At 39.7% G+C, this 20,067-nt stretch overlaps 1 protein-coding gene across 3 annotated transcripts in view; it reads right to left on the bottom strand.

Moving 5' to 3' along the window:
• The window catches only part of ITGA8 (integrin subunit alpha 8), a 113,361-nt gene that overhangs the window by 10,999 nt on the left and 82,295 nt on the right, over nt 1-20,067 (bottom strand). Inside the window, exons 26-29 of one of the 3 annotated variants that reach the window (XM_064505992.1) lie at nt 17,017-17,142; nt 13,539-13,652; nt 7,883-7,952; nt 4,784-5,286 (exon numbers count right to left, since the gene is read on the bottom strand). In XM_064505992.1, the coding sequence (XP_064362062.1) occupies nt 4,799-5,286; nt 7,883-7,952; nt 13,539-13,652; nt 17,017-17,142 (798 nt within the window). In that variant the 3' untranslated portion in view covers nt 4,784-4,798. Of the gene's footprint in view, nt 1-1,344; nt 1,447-4,783; nt 5,287-7,882; nt 7,953-12,695; nt 12,845-13,538; nt 13,653-17,016; nt 17,143-20,067 lie in introns of those variants that run through there. The other 2 variants (XM_026098730.2, XM_064505993.1) reach the window with 2 other exon arrangements.

Below are 20,067 nucleotides of genomic sequence, written 5' to 3'. Positions count from 1 at the left end.
TCTGCACAACATGTGGTTCTGTTATGGAACACATGCTGCAAGAAAACACAAACAGCCTGAACATATCTGTCAGCTTTGAGCCTTTGAACCTTTCTGGATGAACACGGCATTAACCATCAAATCTCTCTGGATGAAATCACAGCTCTCCTGATGTTAGAGGTTGAAGCTCTATCACTGAGCCTATGGGACCAAGATTTTTCACCTTGTGTCTTCCCAGCACAAGCATCAACCGCTCAGTCTGTGCTTGTTCAAAACAAGATTTTATAGCCTGCATCCTCTAAAATATATTCAATGTAAACTGTATTATTATGTTGGTTTTATAGATAAGAAAATATTCTGTTCCCTACTACTATCCCTTGACAAACTGAGATGAGGTATTTGCCCCAGGATTTAATTTGGAAAAGTTTGGACTGAGCTTACCTTTTAAAAGAAGGACTGTGAATGATAAACCTCAATAAAGATGAGATCAATAAGCCTCCATGTTTTAGCTGACTCATATGCTATAATCAATTTTTCACTTTTATTTTACTTATTTCCATCATTAATGACAAAATAGAGTGAATTTAAACTATTATATTAAACACAAGAAGAGGCAAATTCCTTTAAATTACTCTTCAAGCTCATTGTTTTGGCACTAGCAAACAATTAAATCAAATTTGAGCCTCCAAGATACATTTTTATATGATTTATTTTTCATAAAAATCCCAAACCATACAAATCTCTGTTTACAAATAAGGCATGGACTTTGCTATCCAACTATCACATCTGTAGGGATTACCAGGTATTTTCATATCATGTACCTGATGCTCTGTGAGGTAGAAACACTGGAGAGGAGCACAGACCTCTCTGAAAATTAGGGTAGCAGAAATGCTTCGTATAGATAAGAGAGAGGATGCCATAGATAACCCATAAACAGGTAAGAGGCAACTGCTGACTGGGAGAAGAGTGAGATCACTGAACCCAACAGAAGCAAGATTTTAAATTTCATACAAAGATTTCCTCCAGATTTTTTGCCCCAAAAAAGCTAATCAGAAATTTCTTTTCAAAGCTTCCCCCGCCCCAGGTGAAAAGTCCATCCTGACTGCAGTAAAGCAGTCTGCATGTCGATGACTAAGCAATTACTTAAAAATGGAACTAGTATCATATACCAGTAACTCCCACAGAAAGCAATAAGATATTTCCTTTAGATATTATTTCAGGAATTTACACCAGAAACACAAGAAAGACTGATCTCAATATTTTCATCTATAAACACTTTAACAGCTGGGACCAGAATGACCAAATGATCGGAATGATTAGAATGAGATGCGCTCCACACAAAGACACCATTTTCATGTTACTTACTGCTATGCTTCCCTGAGGGAGCTTTGCTGGCTGCACTTTATATGGCATCTTCTTAACTTCAAAGGACACATTGGAAAAAAGGGTATAGTGATCATTTTTTCTCTGAAATAACATAAAAAAAAGAAATTAAAAAAAAACATGTTTATACTTAAAAGTATTATGAGAAATAAGCTGCATACAGAGAACTGATTTTCTAAGAAAGAGATGGTTTCTTTTGGTAAAGGGCACAGCAGTCCTGGGACTGCAAGACAAACACATACTACAGCATAAAACTGAAATAAAATACTGCATGTTCAGAGCAGGGAACAAGGGTATGATCTGTAGAAAGGCACATTCAGTTGTTCCTCGTGTTTCTCTTTGCAGTAGGAGACTAGTGGGTTCAAAGCGGAGGGGAGGTTTATGGGGTGTCTGTTTTAAAACCTTGCCTCTGCTCACCAAGCCCAACACGAACCAAAGGTCTCCTGAGAAATCTTCCAGGCCCATGCTGGCACCAACCTGGTAGAAATCCTTGTTGCTATCAAAGGAATGGCTGTGCATTCCCATCAGAGAGTACGATGGATTTCCTATTGTAGCAGAGTTCAAAACAACCAGAACAACTCACCTTGTTTTTTTACTACACAGTGCAACTGCAATAGGAATGTATAGTAGCCACTGCTTAACTGTCTGCCTGGTAAAATATTTATGTAGCTCTCATTAAGCACTTTAACAAACCAAAGAGGTGCAGGTAAGACAATGTGTATCTCTCTGTCTTTCACTTGAACTTGCCTATATTTATCAGCAATGATTAGATTAGGTATTACCTTCCTTGATTTAAAATGACTAAAAACTGTTACATCATGTAGCTCATTCTGTGTTTTTTCATCAATGCTTTCAGTTCATTTGGAAGTCAGACAGGAATCAACACACTACATTTGACCAATACGTCCTGCTACCTGGACAATAATGTCCTGTGTTGTGCAAACTGCTCAGAGATGCTAGCTATGAGCTAATATGTCCACTGGAAAAATATCTGCCTAAATCTATTATGAATTGGCTTAAGCCCTGACATGTGAAAGGCCATGTCACTTAAAAGAATCTTAATGGTTGTAATATTTACTACAATGCATAACAAATATTTTTCACATACTTATTTTAAAACCTGAGCTCTGGAATCAATGGTATCTTAATGGAATTAGTTCTGAAGGCTAGGTGCAGCAGGTATCACGTGAATATTTCAGCTCACTCTGAATGTGACATCTTTCAATTTCACTGAATGGTATTTTATTACATAGAGATCCTGCACTCTAACAGTGTGTTCTTTTCCGTGTTTTTATCTCAAGGACGGACGGCTGGGTGGTTGCCACACTCTTCTGGAACTCAAGAAACCTGTTTCTAATTCCATCTCCGCAACTTTTTTGGGGGGGGCGACACTACATGTGACTTATCTTCTATATCCCACCCCATGTAAAACAGGCGTAATGATAGAGATCTCCTTTAAAAGTGCTTTGATATGATCTGAAAAGCATTACATAAGGACTAGGAATTCTGACTATCATTATATCCCCTTGCATTAGACTCTCTGTGGTAAACAATTTTAATCTTTTATTTGAGAGGATTTTTGAAGTCCTTAATCATTCTTGCTACCTGTCTCAATCCTTTCTGTAATGTGATGACCAGAATCCAACATAGTATTCCACAACTGATTTATGGAAAGATAGAGCCTTGTAACTAAAGCAGTCCTCCAGTCTGGCACCAGCTGCTTGCAGATTACATCAAGTGGCCAAGAAATGAATTGGCATGGGGTTTAAATTACCCCAGGAAGCTGAGCAAAGTGTAAAATCTACCTAATCCATGTTGCAAAGTTTGTTTACTTAAAAAAAAAAAAATCTCCAAGGACTTAAGAACTTTCCCCCGTTTTCAAGGCTGACTAACGTGGAAGTACAGAAAGCCATTTCTGGTCTTCTCAGTTCATACTTGCTTTAATAACCATTTAAAAGAAACACAGTAACTTTCCATTTTTGGGATATTTCCTAGCAACTTGTTTTGTATGTTGCACTATATAGCACTTCATCAATCACTTAAGTCTTTCTACCCCAGACACACCTTTCAGTTTATTTTATTGACTGTATTTGTGTCCAGTGTATTTGGAACGTCACTGTCCCTTCCTAAATCACCTTCTGCAAAAATCCTTCTCCTTCTGTCTACTTCTGGCACATTTAGGAGTTTTGCTTCTTTGACAAGATTCAGTTTCTATGTGACTATCCAAAAACTTTTCCTCCCTGGCAGGTGTTCTCTCTTTCTGGGATTTCCTTTTGCGTCAAAGATATTACCCCTCTCAGGCTGAAAAAAAGGTTCACCTCTTTCAGCCACTGTATGGCACAAAAATTGAGGTAAAAAGACACCCATGATAATTTTGGCTACTGCTTCCCTCACTGAGTGAGAAAGGCTTGTTTGTGAACATAACATGCAATAAACATAAGCTAAATGTGGAAGCCAGCTTGGATGTAGTCGGATGACCATGCACACACTTAAAATTTTCACAGAATCGCAGAATTGCTGAGATTAGCAGGGACTTCTGGAGATCATCTAGTCCAGCTCCCCTGCTCAGAGCTGGGTAAACTAGAGCAGGTTGCCCAGGACCATGTCCAGTTGGGTTTTGAATATCTCCAAGGACAGAGACTCCATGACTTTTCTGGGCAACCTGTTCCAGTGTTTGACCATCCTCACAGTAAAATTCTTTTTTCTTATATTTAAATGGAATTTCCTGTATTCCAATTTCTGCCCATTGCCTCTTGTCCTGTCACTGGATTACACTGAAAAGAGTTTGGCTCCATCTTCTTTACTCCCTCCCATCAGGTATTTATACACATGGATAAAATTCCCTGAGGTTTCTCTTCTCCAGGCTAAACAGTCCCAGCTCTCGGCCTCTTCTTATATGACAGATGCTCCAATCCCTTACTCATCTTTGTGGCTCTTCACTGCTCTCACACCAGCATGTCCATGTCTGTCTTGTACTGGGGAGCCCAGAACTGAATGCAGCATTCCAGATGTGGTCTCACCAGTGCTTAGCAGAGCGGAAGGATCACCTCCCTCAACCTGCCCGTGATGCCCTTCCTAATGCAGCCCGGGATGCTGTTGGCTTTCTTTAACAAGGGCACATTACTGGCTCATGGTCAACTTGTTGTCCAGGAGGACCCCCAGGGCCTTTTCTGCAAAACTGCTCTCCAGCCAGTCAAGTTCCAGCCTGTACTGGTGCATGAGGTTATTCTCCCAAAGGTGGTATTTCCCTCTGTTGAACTTCATGAGGTTCTTGTCTGCCCATTTCTAAAGCCTGTCAAGGTCCAAATGGCAGCACAACCATCTGATGTATCAACCACTCCTCCCAGTTTTGTGTCTTCTGCAAACTTGCTAAAGCAGCACTCTGCCCCATCATCCAGGTCATTAATGAAGATATTAAACAATACCGGCCCTAGTATCAACTCTGGGGGACACCACTGGTGACTGGTCTCCAGCTGGACTTTGTGCCACTGATCACAATCCATTGAGCCTGGGAGTTCAGCCAATTTTCAGTCCACCTCACTGTCCACATATCTAGCCCACACTTCATCAGTTTTTCTACAATGATGTTATGGGAGACAGTATCAAAAGCCTTTCTAAAGTCAAGATATACAAAATCCACTTCTCTCCTGTCATCTGCTGAGCCAGTCATTTCATCATAGGATGCTATCAAGTCGGTCAAGCATGGTTTCCCCTTCTTAACTCCATGCTGACTACTCCCAGTCACCTTCTTGTCCTTAATACGGCTGGACATGGCTTCCAGGATTATTTTCTCCATCGTCCTCCTAGGGATTGAAGTAAGGTTGACTGGCATGTTCCCTGGATCCTCCTTCTTGTCCATCTTGAAGATATGCCAAGATACTTGCTTTCTTCTAGGCCTCAGGAACCTTCCCTGAGGGCCATGACCTTTCAAAGATTATCAAGAGCAGTCTCACAATGACATTGGCCAGCTGCCTTAGCATTTGTGGGTGCATCCTATCAGGTCCCATGGACTTGTGCATAACCAATTTGTTATGTGTTCCCTAACCTGATCCTCCTTTACTGAGGGTAAATGGGCCACCTGCTACCTTTGCTCCTTTTCCTGTTCATCAGGATGGACCATTCTTGAGCTTGGAGAAGGTGATCCTTGAAAATCAACCAGCTCTCCTGGATCCTTCTCTTCACAACTATCTCCCATGGAATTCTTCCAAGGAGATCCCTGAACAGGCCAAAGTCTGCTCTCCTGAAGTCTAGGGTTGTGATCTTGCTATTTGCCTTGTCCCTTCTGTCCTCTTTTTTAAAAAAGAGCTTTATTTTTGAATACGTGAGAGTATTTATTGCTGATATGAAGCCAGCATATTTACTGCCTTCTGGAATTCTTTTGGCTATGCCATAACCTTGTTCTTTTAAAATATTGAGAACAGCCGAATGCTTAATATCAAAACATTTAACCTCTCCTTTGGGCCAATGTTAGGAACGAGCAATATCAAGAAAACTGCCTTTAATGACTACACAAGGATAGTTAAATCAGCTCCTTAACATAGATGGCTTCTAATAAAAGGGGACTACATTTTCTATCAGTAGTTTTTGAAATAAAAAATTAGACAGACTTAATACTAGATTTGGCAAACAAAGATAGTTTTTATACACTTCTATGGTGCCTAACATCTATGAGATGGTCTTCAGAAAAATAATCTTTTTAACACACTCATTATTTTCCATTTTCAAACTCAAGCTATTCTTTATCTTTTATTCCATAGCGTTAGAAATCTCAGGTGAAATTCTGGCATGATTCTGTAGTTGTACAAAGATTTGCACTCAGAAATTCAGAACTCCCTCTTCCTGAAAAAGCTTTCTGATTTCAGTTCTAAGCAATTCACATTAAGCAGGATTCTGAACATGATATATAAAAGTAATCTGTAATGAAGAGGGCAGAGTATGTTATTTTACTAAAAGAGTAGACAATAGAAAGGTAATTCACATAGTTTGATTGTTAAGGTACAGTAAGTGGCATTAACCCTCTTGAAACATCCTACAAAGAAAACACAACACCCATGGAAAAAGAAATCCTTTCACCTACTTGTGTACGGCTTATTTAATTTTCAGTTTATATCAGCAATAAGAACCTCAGAGGAGGGCACTTCCTGTGGATTAATCTTGCCTGCGGTTAATAGCCTTGGGTTGTGCCCAGAGCTGTCAACTCTCCTCAGCCCATCATTAAGATCCTGGAAATGCTGCACATCTCCCTTGCTTTACAGGAATGGAGAATATAAGACTAGAGAGCATTTTCCTGCATTCACAGAATTATGTGTTGCGGCAAAGGGCTTTCATACAGTGACTGTGGTCAGCATCATCTGGAGGAAGGATTTTTACTTGTACCAGCATCTTAGATACAGGCAGCTCTCTCTCCTATAGCCATGTTTACAATTCTCAAGACATTTTTGAGAAACAGCATTTCTTTACCATGCCATTTTTTAAATCGCTTATGTTTTAATATTCAGTGTTTACTGGAAGCAGCAGGACCTGTGGTTTGCAATTCAAGCCGAGGATATAGTCATGGCTCAGAGTAAGGGGAAGGAGGAATTTGGCCTGTGTGAATGTCAGTGCCTAATGACCAACAGTAGGGAGCCCAGTCCAAGCTGAAGTTCCCATAACGGTAGAGCAAGCAGAGCTTGCTCTTGCACACATCGCTGAGACAGCTGTTTGCGAATATCCTAGCAAGTAGGCAAAACATGGCCATCCCCTCTGTTGCTTGGGTGGTAGATCCCTGCTGGTGTATTTATTAAGGCTTCTCTCTATATACATGCTTGCGTTTCACAAACAGAATTTTGAACTGAAGCCTCTGTTTTCTTTAACAGTTGTGACACATAGGAGCATCTGGAAACAAAAGCAAGCATTTCGAATATATATTCAATGCAGTATTTCCCTAAAGCTTAGAAATAATGTGGGAAGTGCAGAAAACTCTTGGAAAATCTAGGAGAGATCTCCAGGCTCCAATAGAATGCTGATGATTTCTGAGGGAAGCCCGGGCAAAGACCTGAAGCCACACCAAAGCATTTTCAAAGCATTTTGAGGCACCTTAGTCAAAGGGAATACTAAAATGCATGGGAAATCTGGCCCACGTGTAGCTAGTATGAGGATAGAAGGGATAAAATGGTTTTAGGAGCTGCAAAAAGTGTGACAGGTTATCATTTTTTTGCATGTTTGAAAGTTTAACTGCTGGAAAGACTCCTCAGAATGACTTAGTTCCACTACCTCTATGTAGCATTGTTTAATTTTTCTGAAAGACTTTTTTCTTGTTAGATGTAGCCCAGTGAAGTTGCTCTAACTGAAGGGCATGTACTTTCTCTGCTGTAAATTGTGTGTTGCAGTGGAATTTTCCCCACAGCACTGATGTCTGTTGCATATAGAGTTCAGTGCAGTTGTAATAATACTCGCCCTGCTTGATTAAAACTTATTTTCCTTCATTTCCTTTGGAGCCTGGTACACTTTAGAGAGGAGAAGGTAAGCAATATGGTGTTACCTTTTAAATACGTGCTTTGGGAATTCATTAGCTTGCTTTCTTTGACACACATCTCCAAAAACCTGAACAACTGCCAACAAATAGAGCAGAGAGTAGAGGTTATACAACCATTTGTTCTTCTATTAATTTGTTAAAAAATACATTTATGATTGTATCCCTGGTTAACCCTGACTTGGGTACATCCTCCTGTTAGGAGAGAGCTTTCACATACCATCCTGATGGTTAGTGCAAATCAATTGGTCTTTCTGTGGCACCTCATTCTCTCTGTATGCTGTACAAGGAGTCTTGGTACTTAGTTTCAGGATTTGGATTCCAGTCTGGGGACAGGCCTCTGAGATGTGAGTTTTGCTGCACTCATTACCTTTATTATATCAAGCATCTATTGCCATATTTAGGCATCTAAGAAGAAACAGCAACAGTAACTGTTCAGAAGCATTGAAAAGCCGAATACCTAACAGGGAAGCCAAAATATGGCTTTGTATTCTAAAGCCACTTATAAAGTGGCTGCCATGTTTCTGTTGCTTTTCAGCTTCCTCATATTAAAACTAGATTTTTCTCCTTTCTCGCTATTCAAATTCAAGCAGTCAGGGGTGCAAAATTCACATATCTGGATCTGTGTAAAAGCCAAGGGAGAAACAATAAAATTATATTCAGTAATGCTAACATAAAATAAAATAAACTTCAAACCTCCTGGGAGCCCTGCACACCCTCCATGGTTTTTCTGCATTACTGCCTCCTCAGGCACTCCCAGAAGGAGATTTATTAGGACTGTGAGGAACTTTCAATATAGGCTGAAACAATAGTCAGGAATGAGCCGAGTTCCACTTCCCACCATGCTGTAAGTGTCCAAAGAGCTTGGAGTCTGGACGAATTTCACAAGTCAGACAGATGGTATAAATTCATCATTTAAAAATGCATTTTCAAAACAGATATTTTACTACCAAACTCCTTAGTCTTCCATTAAAAAGGACCCATCAGAGTTCAAAGAACACTGGGCAAGAACGCCCTGGATCTCCCTCCGATGACTCAGATGTACCATGATTAGACAAATGGAGGCATAAAGGAGCCCTAACAGAACATAACGTAACATAACCATGTAAGCTTGTTCCTTCTTTGTATGAATCAGGCTATCGTTTGCTACATCAGCAAGTCTGAATCCAAAAGTCAGCTTTAGTAGAGGGTTCATATTTACAGCCTGGCTTTGAAGTTAATCCAAAAAAGTCTGTGATTCTTCTTGGCCTTGGCACAATGTCTATCTTCACTGGTTGGTTGGAAAATTTGGGCTGCTTTGTTTACTCAAACATGTCTAATCACTGCACATCATGTAACTGCTATTTGTTATTGGAGTTCAGATTTCAAGGTGACAGATTACAACAACTGTCAAGAGGCAAAGGGGTCAGCTGCTGTCAGTTAAACTAAGCGGAAGAGGAAGGAGTCACTCAATACATGAGTGACCTTTTGTGGTAACAAAATGTATAGGCTGATCCATATAACCTCGACAAGAAACATGAATTATTTCATCTTAAAATTAATCACATCATATCAAATTCTTATCAGGTTTGCATTAACATATCTATGAGGAGAAAATATTGTACCCAACGACAATTTGCGCTTAGCTGTTAACAAGCGCAAACATTTTCTTCTGCAGATCACCATATCTTCATGTAGACTGTAAAACAGCTGAGGAGTACTGCATGTTACCATTATCCTGCTTTTTTGGCATATACAAATTCTGTTCATTAATTACATGTACAAAAGAGCTTGGGATGTTGTTGTAGGGAGAGCAGCATTTCCTCTCAGTTTCCATGCAGAGCCACAACTGTGGGGTTCAATCTGGCCCCTGAGTACTCCTTCCTGGTTCAGAACCTGATTATTTTGACTGTATTTTAATCTTCAGCTTGAATTTGCAGTGCTCAGCCCAGCTAACAGCAGTAGTTTTTTTGGCTGCATTTTGCTTTATTCCTGGAATAATCCTGGGAACTACAAGTTTACAGGCTTACTAAGAGCAGATGATGCCCTTTTTAGGAAATTAATTATGTTCTGCAGTCTTTTATGGCAATGGCTGTATAACTGTTAATTTTAAAAGGGGCTCTGAAAAAGGGGACTGTTTTGAGGTGAGTGGGAGGAAGGCAACCAGATCCTGTATCACACTGTTTCCTCTCTCTTCCCAATAGATGAGTTTGCATGTGAACCAGGGGTTATTTCTTCCAGCAGCTTCTTAACATAAGGGGGGGATGCAACAGTTCTCTGAGCACTATTTTTTTAATTGGAAAAAAATCCTGTTGCTTTAAGTGGAGTTTTCTCAGCATTTACATGGCTTGCAAGTTACTTTGAGGATATCTGAAGGAATCAGAAATGCTAAAACAGATAAAATTACCACAGCCCATAAAAAAGCTAGTTTGATAGCAAGGGTACGTAGGGACAGTGGAGTAAGCAAAAGATGTGCTTGTATGAGCATTTGCCATGGGGCCTCTGACTCAGGGAGCCTACAGGATGGCTCATCTTTGCCCCATGCCCACAGGCTGGTGCAAGGTCCCACCTTTGCCTTGAGCTCCGTATGAGGAGTGAGGCACAGGTACAGTAAAGAGGGTTTACTAAGGCAGAAGGAGGAGCCAAAGGGATGGCAGCATCCTCACTGGCATTGCCCTGTGTGCTTGCACTCATTGTGTCGTTTCATGCAGCTGTGATCCTACGCCACCATCCAGACCAGGAGGAGGGCAGAGAAGGGTGCTTCAAATCAGAGAGATCAAACATCCTCTTGGGATACCGCTCTGTCTTGCCACTGACTGCAGAGAGTTGGACAACCAGCTCTGGCATCTAACTTTAGATGACTAAAATTAAGTAACATGAGACTCATTGCTCCTGCATTAAACATGCCACCAAATTTCATGCTATTATCCTTATCCCGAGCCTAGTAAGTCAGGCTGACTAATGCTTATATTCTAGAAAAAGATTCTGTCTTGATTAGGAGACACTAAGAAAAGGAGACTTCACTTCTTCTGTAGCTAGTTTGGTCCAACTGTTACACATCCTCTGTCACAAATGCAAAACTTAGAGAACCGCTCTCTATTTCTTATTTAATTTGTTTAACTTTAATCTCTAATTGATATTTTTTGTCACTTTCTAAACTGGACTTACAAAAACTACCAGACTAACTGAGACTAACCTCCAGACTAATGAGACTAACTGAAATAGCTGTAAACAGCCTAAAAACTTGGTGTCTAGGATCTATGCAAAGGGTTTTATGTGTTTGTTTTTTTCACAAGACAAAGCTTTAGTCCTTTACAGAAATAATTGTATTTCGCCAGCAGAATGATGAACAGAAAAATTTGGTTGGATCCTGAATGTCACAGGTCCAGTTCCCAATAAGGTAGCTAGCTAAGCTTTAGCTTTTGCTTGGTGAAGAAGAAGAGGAAGTTTCACTTGTGACACTGCTTGGACATGGCAGTGGTCAAAGTTATGGCTAATTGTTCCAGCCAAGGATAAGGACTCTCTGGCTCTCTGACTGTCTCTGTGGATTAGGAATGGTGAACTGATTGACTTCAGTTCTTAACTGAACTTAACAAGGACTAGCCAGAGTCCAGAGTCAAACACTCTCTTACTGGAATTTGAAAAAATTGGAATGAAATTTCCCATTATATTTTCCTAAAGGCATGTTTCTCTAGTGAATGCAGAGATGCTCATATACTGTATTTTCTGTGCAAACTTTTGCAAGACCTCTGCAAAAGCTTGCACTAAAAGGTCTCCAGCCCAGTTACACAGACTTAGAAAAACAGAGAGACATTCAAGCTGTCAAGCTTTTGGGCTTAAATGTGAAAAACGCCTGTCTTTTTTTCCCACTAGCAGATGATGCACTGAACAAGCCTAAATGCCGTACACTCAGCCTCACCTCTGAAACACATCTGTGGTGGTCGCTAAATATGACCCCTCCTAAAAACATCATATTTCTATTAAGGGAACTGAAGAGTAGATATGAAAGTTGGTTGTGATCCTTATTGTTAATAGAAAAAAAAACGTACTGACAAATCAGAAAGTCCTTTGTTATTGAGCTAGGTAGGAATCACAGCAATCAGCAATCTCTCAAGCACTCAGTTGTACACTCTCTTCTGGGTCTTGGTGGTGCTATTAGCTGTTGCAGAAGAGACACAGAATGTGACCCTGAGTCTTGACAGATAGAAAGGACTATTCAAGTCATCCTTTCAGTACCCACTGGCCTAGTTAAGCACAGTAGGAGAGACCCATGCCCCCCTAAGTAGGTGCCCGTTGTGGATTTGTACCCATAACTGTTAGCTATTCACCTGGCATTCAATGTAGGCAAAATACCCTTCCATCTACTTTCTCATTTCTCCAGAGAAGCAAGTTAAGAGAGGCAGAATTTCTTTTAGCTACTTCCACATTTGAGGACAGGGAGTGAGGAGCTAAATTTAAAACTCCCATAGCAAGCTGAGCATTCTCCATTCTTCTCTTGCTAAGGTCAGAGGCACTATGGGGGTAAATCATCCTTCTCCCACAGCTACCGGGAACTCAGAAAGGCTCTTGCATTCCAGGCAGAAAGATTGGGGGATTCTGAATTCCTTGAAAAAGGAAGGAGGCAATCAATCAGTTTGATCAAGAAAGGATCTGCAGTTATTTCCTAGTAACAGCAAACTGAATTATAAATTTCTCAATGTACTGCTCAGTGTTAAAGATATTCATCCAAGCCCAGAGTGCTGATACTCTGTCATCCATCTCTCATGTACAGTTCTTAAAAATGTTCTAAGAAAAACATCTTTCAGAGACGCACTACAGCAATGTATGTCTGGAAAGCTGCACATTTCAGATCTCAATATATGTCATGGGATTTTTTTATTTCTGAAGACAAGTTGCAATATATTTATCTTTTCAGTAGCTTATGCATAATTCATAGAGAAGATTTCTTCAACAGGACATCTCAGAAAACACCGGCAAATCTGCAAACCAATACTGTAAAAAGAGACAAGTCCGTGACAGCCACAAAGTACTACAGGCACATGGCCAGCTGCAGAGGTAACAACTCACAGCGCAATCCCACTGCCTGACACAGTGTAAATATAATCTTGACAGCAGGGAAGCTGGAAATGTGACTATTTGCAATGAGAAGCTCATCCTTTTTATGGTCTGCACTGTCCCTTCTTTTTTTTTTAGTGGTAAGGCACAGGTTGACTCCACATTAATGTCATATAAGCCTGATACATATTACTTTTCATTAGATTAACAGAGAATGAATATCAATTAATGTTTAAGCTGGGCACAGAGTGTACACCATCAGCTGCCTGGCTCCAATACAAATCTTTCACCAGGAAAGATGTGGGTGCAGAGAACATTATGGAGACCTAATACAATACTCATTTGGGCCCAAAAAAGTATAGACAAAACCAGGAAAGGTGTTTAAATACCATATTTGAATTTTTAGGAAAGATTCAGGACATGAATTTGAAAGAGAGTGATAGTGAGAGAAGGAGAAATAAGCAGCATGCACATGATGTGAACAGGAACCAGTGAGATGTTATTTTCAAAGTTATGACAAAAAGGAGTCGCATTTGGGCCTTCCAAGTCTGTCATTTGAACCCCTAAACATCTAGTTAAATAAAAGAGGCAGGGGTCTGTACATATAGAAAGAGATTTTTGTGTGTATTACCTGCAGGAAAGTTTCGGCCCATAACCGGGACCTGATTTTTAATGCTGCACTCTTCCCTCTCTCCAGTTGTCCCACAGTGCAGGAAATTAGGATACACTTCACATTTGTACAGTTCTGTGTACAAAATAAAGGGAAGTCATACCTATGTCTTAAAAAATCTATGAAATCACTTACAAATGCTTTATATTAGCAAAACCAATCAACTTCCCCTTGAATAGTAAAGCCGCCTGAAATCAATAATTTCATCTAATAAAATATATCAGAGAGATCTCATGAGTCTTTGTGAGAACTATAAACCAGTGGGAGATTCTTTTTGTGCCACCAATGAATACAACTAATTACCTATAGCAATGAAAATAAAAGTAACAACTTCCAACAATCTGGTTTGAAGAACTCTTAAAATGTCCAGGTCTTATCAATCTTTGAAGCATATGTATTTTCTCTAACTATTTGTCATTTCAACAGGGTTTTCTTCTGTTCTCTAACCTCCAATCCGTATTTATGTTCTTAAATCTTTCCCCTCTTCTGACTCTCCCAGTCTTCTTACTGATATTTACATTATAGCAGCCAGAACATTTGCTGAGATTCATTAGTTGCTCTATTTGAAGCTTGTGGTCCATGAAACATTCCTGATGAGCAGTGATTCTGGCTCACACAAAGGACTGAAGGCAAAAGGCAAGCAATGCAAGTCAAAACTATATACTTTGTTAAAGTGCGCCAGAAGAGTGTCATCAAGAAGGTTAAAAGCTGACTGGAAGCCACTGAATGGAATGAGGAGAGTCTCATGGGATAATCAAAGAAATTATGGGGTTGTATGGGTCATAGAAAAGAAGGCAGATCTCATAGAGAAATAATTAAAAGTGTGTTGTGGTTCTGAAAAAATGTATAGGTGTACATACACAAATGGGTTTTAACTGAATGGTAAAAGGTTGGGGTTATAATTGATTCACATTTTTATAACAAAGCAGACCTCCCTTCCCTCATACTGACTCTCCTGAGAGAAGGTCTTGTGACCTTGAAAGCAAAGTAAGTTCTCACAGGTACATTCCCTTAGGAGAGTGAGAACGTCTGCACTACCAAGGACTGCACTTCAGAAACTGATATGGTGATGGATATAAGAGACCTGAAAACATCCTTAAGAAATCCTGCATCCCTAAAGACGGCATTCCCCACAAATCTCTATGTAGAAGCTATGTGCTTAATCACTGTTTTCTAAATCCTCCTGAAAATGAAACTGTAAACCTTGAAACTTGCAACTATAAACCTTGTTTAAAATGAGTATTTCAGAGGATTTGTTTATTTGGCTTCTCATATTTAAACTTCCTCCAGCCAGATTTACTTATCTTGCAAGAACGAGGAGGGCTGTTTTCGTTAATCATCGTGGACAAAACCTCGTATTAACAAAATAAATCATTAGTATGCAAAAAGCCTATTTTTGGCTGACATTTTAGGACCTGAGCACGTACTTCTATTTTTCTTAGTAATGGATTTAGCCCTTAGTGATTTCCAGAACACTGTAACGTTAGAATTAATGGAACAGAAACCAAATGTTTAATAAACAGTGTAAGTAGAAAAAGAGGTTCTCAGAACATTTTTCCTCTCTGTGAAAGTGCTTTGATGAAAATGAATATAACTTAAAACTTCTGACCAAAAAATGAAAAATTTTGACCAAAATAATTTTTGGACCAGTCATTTTCTGTGACAACATTCACTTTCCATGAATACTTTCAAGGAGTCAAAAAAATTTGACATTTTTTGATCTGTAGCACATAATGCTGAAGGCATATGGGATTGGGTCATCTACCTCACTGAACAAACGATATACTGGCTTGCTTTTCTGTGTCCATCCTGAACAAAAAGCCCTGTTATACGGGCAGTGATAGGCACTGTACCCGAACCTATCCCAATTTGTGCTTATCAAGACCATCTTATTCTAGACGACTGCTCATCACATATGCCAATTTTATGTTTCTGTGTACTCAGTTAACTACTGTCTGTCTAGATCAAGCAGCTGAAAAATCTCTGCTTCGTATTTTAAAGTGAGTAATAAGATGCAGACACAGTATATGCTTATGAACTTGGTAAACCACTCAGTTGCTGCTGTAATTTCTATGTTGGCAGCATATGAGCTGTATCACTGAGAAAGATAACTGAGAATGAGGTATTACTGAAGAATGGATTAAGTGTTCTATGGTATGTCTTTGAAAGCTTAGGCGTTTTTCCTTTAGTACCAGTGGAATTAGATTCTTCCCAGGATATCAGGTTGGTGAAAGAATTACATAGGAATCAGCTGTGATTACTGTTTGCAATGGGTTCATTTGTGATTCTGTTCACAACATTGTGGTAGTAATTACTTTCAGATTCTGTCTTTTTCCTGTTATGAAAATTGCCAAATTAACCTTCAGAAGCAACATTAAAATAGTTATTCTATTACTCCAGAATACCTAGGCCTGTGGGGTTCATTTTTCCTACCAAATTCTAGTGATTTCAAGGAATTCAAACATGAGCTTGCACTAAACAGCTTAATAAGAGATCAGACACCATGAAAGAAGCTCTGCTTGCAGTTCATAAAAATACATGGAGAACACTGACTGCATGAATCTCACAGCTGACCTCATGGTTACCAAGTCAGAACACAGTGTCTAGGCAAGGGGAGCTGTTAACTATTATGTTGAAGGACATGAAAAATGGAACAGTGAAGAAAACCTTTCAGAATAAACTGCCAAATCCAAACACTCAGGTACCAGACTGACTAATCAGAAATATTTTCCTGGACTAGCTGGGAGAGAGACCTTTGCTTGGGCTCATCATTTTAAACACCTCAGCTGCTTTGAAGCATTGGTTGGAATGCTAAAAATGAGGTGAACCTTGGTACCTTTTCCCTTGGTATATTAAAGACAAAGAAGTTTAGCTTTCCTTGAGCATATGATAAGTATTTACTGAGGGGAACAAATGCACTCAAAGTACTTATACGTCAGAGCTGTTACTTCATATGAAAACGTTAATTTAAAGCATGAGCTTTAAATAAAATGAGCTTTCTTAATGAAAGAGCCAGATCCCCAGCAGTCAGCTTAGCAAGAAGAGACCTACATTTCAAAAGTCGGAGTATGAAATTTCACCAGGACAGACCCTGGCCCCGAGACACGGGGTGCGCAGTGTGCGGAGCACGGGCCCATTCCCTAGATCTGCACCGAAATCCCCTGCGGTGAGTGTGTCACTGCATGACCGCAGGGGTGGGTCTGCATGCAGCCAGGAGCAGGACAGCCAGGAGTTTAGCCTGACAGATCTTTAATGTAGAAATCTGTCAAATGAACCTCTAACCTGTGGCACCGTGACACATAATAAACAATATTTAAAAATGAGAGGTTAAGAAGCAGTTAGAACAACATTAAAAAGTCTGTAAAGCAGCTGCAACCAGACCAACAGCCATTTTGATGCTGTATGCACAGTCCCAGCTTACAGGTTTTACTTAGCTCACCAGTATTTTTGCTGAGCTTTTCCTCTGAGGTTCTGCCACTGTGACCTCCCTTCTCCTGATGTAATGAGGAATTGTGGAATTATGTAAAAAAGCAGCTAGTTCAGGAGTGTCTTGTGGAATAGCAAACTGCAAAGATAAAAAAGTGATTGGTAATGATATATCCATACAATGACTCTAACAGAATTGTTGCCTACTGAGAAGTCTTGAACTTTGGATTAATGTTGTTTTTTCAATTTAACGGCATAGCCATGAGGATATACTGTAGTCAGCTAGGAGCATGATTAGTAACAGCACAGCAAGATATCGCCCCGTTGTAGGAACTGCAGCAGGTAACTTTTTTCCACTCTCCATTTTTCACTGGAGTCAATTTCATTGTTGTGCTTGTTTTTGTTAGACTCTTGGGGCAAGATCCTTGCCTCTGTAACAGGATAAATTCAAAGTTGCTGCAACAAAACATGGTCATTAGTTCAGATCAGAATATGCCTATGATGATAGAATACGCCTACAGCACTGGAAAGAAAAGGAAATTTGAATTCTAGCAACACAGCATTTGTTCATTGTTAAAGATCACTTTTGGTAACAAACTTTACTCAACTTAGTACAAAACAACGGTTTGTTCATTTTTAATCTCCAAATGATTATCTGTGAAGATAAAGCGAAGAGTGAATCTGAGACCCAAACCTATTTTTTTTATCTTATTAGTTCCTTTACCCTCTGGAAACAAAATTTTAAACCAGATTCCTGGAGAAAATGTTTGTAATTGTAAGAAATGTTGTAGCACCAAAGGGAAGATGCTACCTATAAAAACACAAAACTTTCCACAGGCTAATACTGTATTGTAGTACTGGACTGGGAAATTTGTACCATTCACCTGATTAAAATCATGAGGCTAGAAAAGGAACTTTTTTGACGTTGTCTGCGATCTTTGGTCAAAAGCATCCTGCAAAGTGAAAGATACGACCATTTATTAACTGATGAAAAACCCTTTAGATAGAAGGAAATTCTTTTTTTCCTTTCTTGTGCTTAATTATGTTAACATTGTCCTCCTGGAATAAGGGAAGAGTTAATTAGCTAGTAGAACTTTCCCTCTCAATGTGATAACATGTGGGATTCTCTTTCCAGGATTCTCTCACCAGTGTATATTGGTTTCTTTAATCATGACAAATTAAAAGAACCACATTATAATGATGTATTTTTAAAAAAGCCCTCAATATACGATGACAACTGATACATACATAGATCCTTTTGAATATTAGACAGATTTTTTATATATACTTTTTTTTTTTTTTAGAGTCTAGAGCATCATTATCTTCAGGAGTAAATTATTAAAGCAAAGGTTCAAAAACATCCTTCAGTGATTAACTGTACTGCAGAAATCTGAAGTAAATTATTTTGTAGCTGAAATCATACTCGAAGGATTTCAGTGGAAGATGTACCATCAAAAAGCCACAGAATATTTACTTGCACTATTCTGCATATATTTGCAAATGCCAAATAATTCACAAAGAGCACTGGATTGCAAATCCCTTAAACAGATAAGGAAATGTGATTCCTGAAGACAGAACTCATTTAACATTGTTACCCCCATTTTCATACACAAGAAGAAATGTGTCCACATCGCTACTATTCTCAGCTATCCCCTAAACAGCGGTTTCCTCTTCATGAGAGGAAGTACTGAAAGTACCCTGATCTAGCAAGCTTCTGTTGAGTTATTGCAGGTAAGGGGAACCTACCCATCTATGGTGAGAGTTACAGGGAGCAGGTCAAGCCCCAAATCCACCTAGTGCATTTGTAGTGCGGTCTCTGCTAGTGATTCCACTAGAGACTAAAGTCATGCCAGACAGGCGTAATTCACTGGGGAGGGGAGAAGGGGAAATGTGTCCTGCTACAATTTAGAAGTGGATTTTCTTCAATGGCGGCGTAATTCACTGGGGAGGGGAGAAGGGGAAATGTGTCCTCCTACAATTTAGAAGTGGATTTTCTTCAATGGCCACGATGTTCAAGTTAAAGGTATTATCTTATTCCCCTTGAGCCAATGGCATGGAATTGGAAAATATTGTCTGTATAACCTGTCTTACAACCCCGCATCTTATTTTAAATGGATTCTTACTCCCTCCTTTCAACAAGAATGGACCTTCTTTGTTTCCCCACATTGTTCCTGCTCTTTGCTCTCCTCAGCCTTGTCACCTGGAATAGCTTTCCAAATCTCCTCCTTTTTTTACCTCTCATTCCAAAATCCAGTATAGCCTTCCTCTTTTTCTAGCCAGGCAATACCCTCTGCTGCAACGAATCATTCCACCAGAAATGTTCTGGAAGAGAACTCGTACAGAAGGTGTTCTACAAGAGCGGTCAGTGACCATTCAAGAGCAATGCCTCAGATGACAGCATTATTTTGTCTCCACACCAGAACTTACAGATGCTGATGACAGCTCTGCCGCACAGGGAGACACCACCTCTGGAAGAGGTTAGCTACCGCATGTCACCTTACTGGATGCACCTCACCCATGTGATGGCTTTTAGTTGCTGTTCGGCTGCTTCCTCTGACAGATGTCTCACTTGTGGTGCTGCAGTTCTCTGCTATTCAGAATTTGATCTGTGTGTCACCCTATATTAGCTATCATAGTTGGTTACCAGTACCTGTCCCTCTAACATTTGGGTGTTTGTCTGGGAAAAAAAAACTTTGTAAGAAATACTGGATCAGACCAAAAGTCCATCTAACCTCATCAACACTGCCATTAAGCAGATGTGGAAGAAAGTAAGAACAGGACAAACATGTATGATACTCTCTCCTAACAACTTTCAGATTCCAAATATTTTCAGCTCAGGGATTTCCTGATCTAGATGAAGTTTTTATTCATTTATTAGCTTGCACTGGGTTTCTCTTTGGTGAATCTGTCCATCCTCTTAAAGCCATGTAAACTTTTAACCCTGACTATTTCCTTTGGTAGCAAGTTCTGGACATCTAATACCTGCCGTATGAAACACTACTTCTTTTTGCTTGTCTTGAATCTGGCTCTATGAGCTTGATTTGATGCTCCAGTTTGTGTGCAG

The sequence above is a fragment of the Dromaius novaehollandiae genome, chromosome 2 (genome assembly GCF_036370855.1).
Source record: "Dromaius novaehollandiae isolate bDroNov1 chromosome 2, bDroNov1.hap1, whole genome shotgun sequence".
In the NCBI taxonomy this organism is placed as follows: Eukaryota; Metazoa; Chordata; class Aves; order Casuariiformes; family Dromaiidae; genus Dromaius; species Dromaius novaehollandiae.
This window is presented reverse-complemented; position numbering and strand designations above follow the sequence as displayed.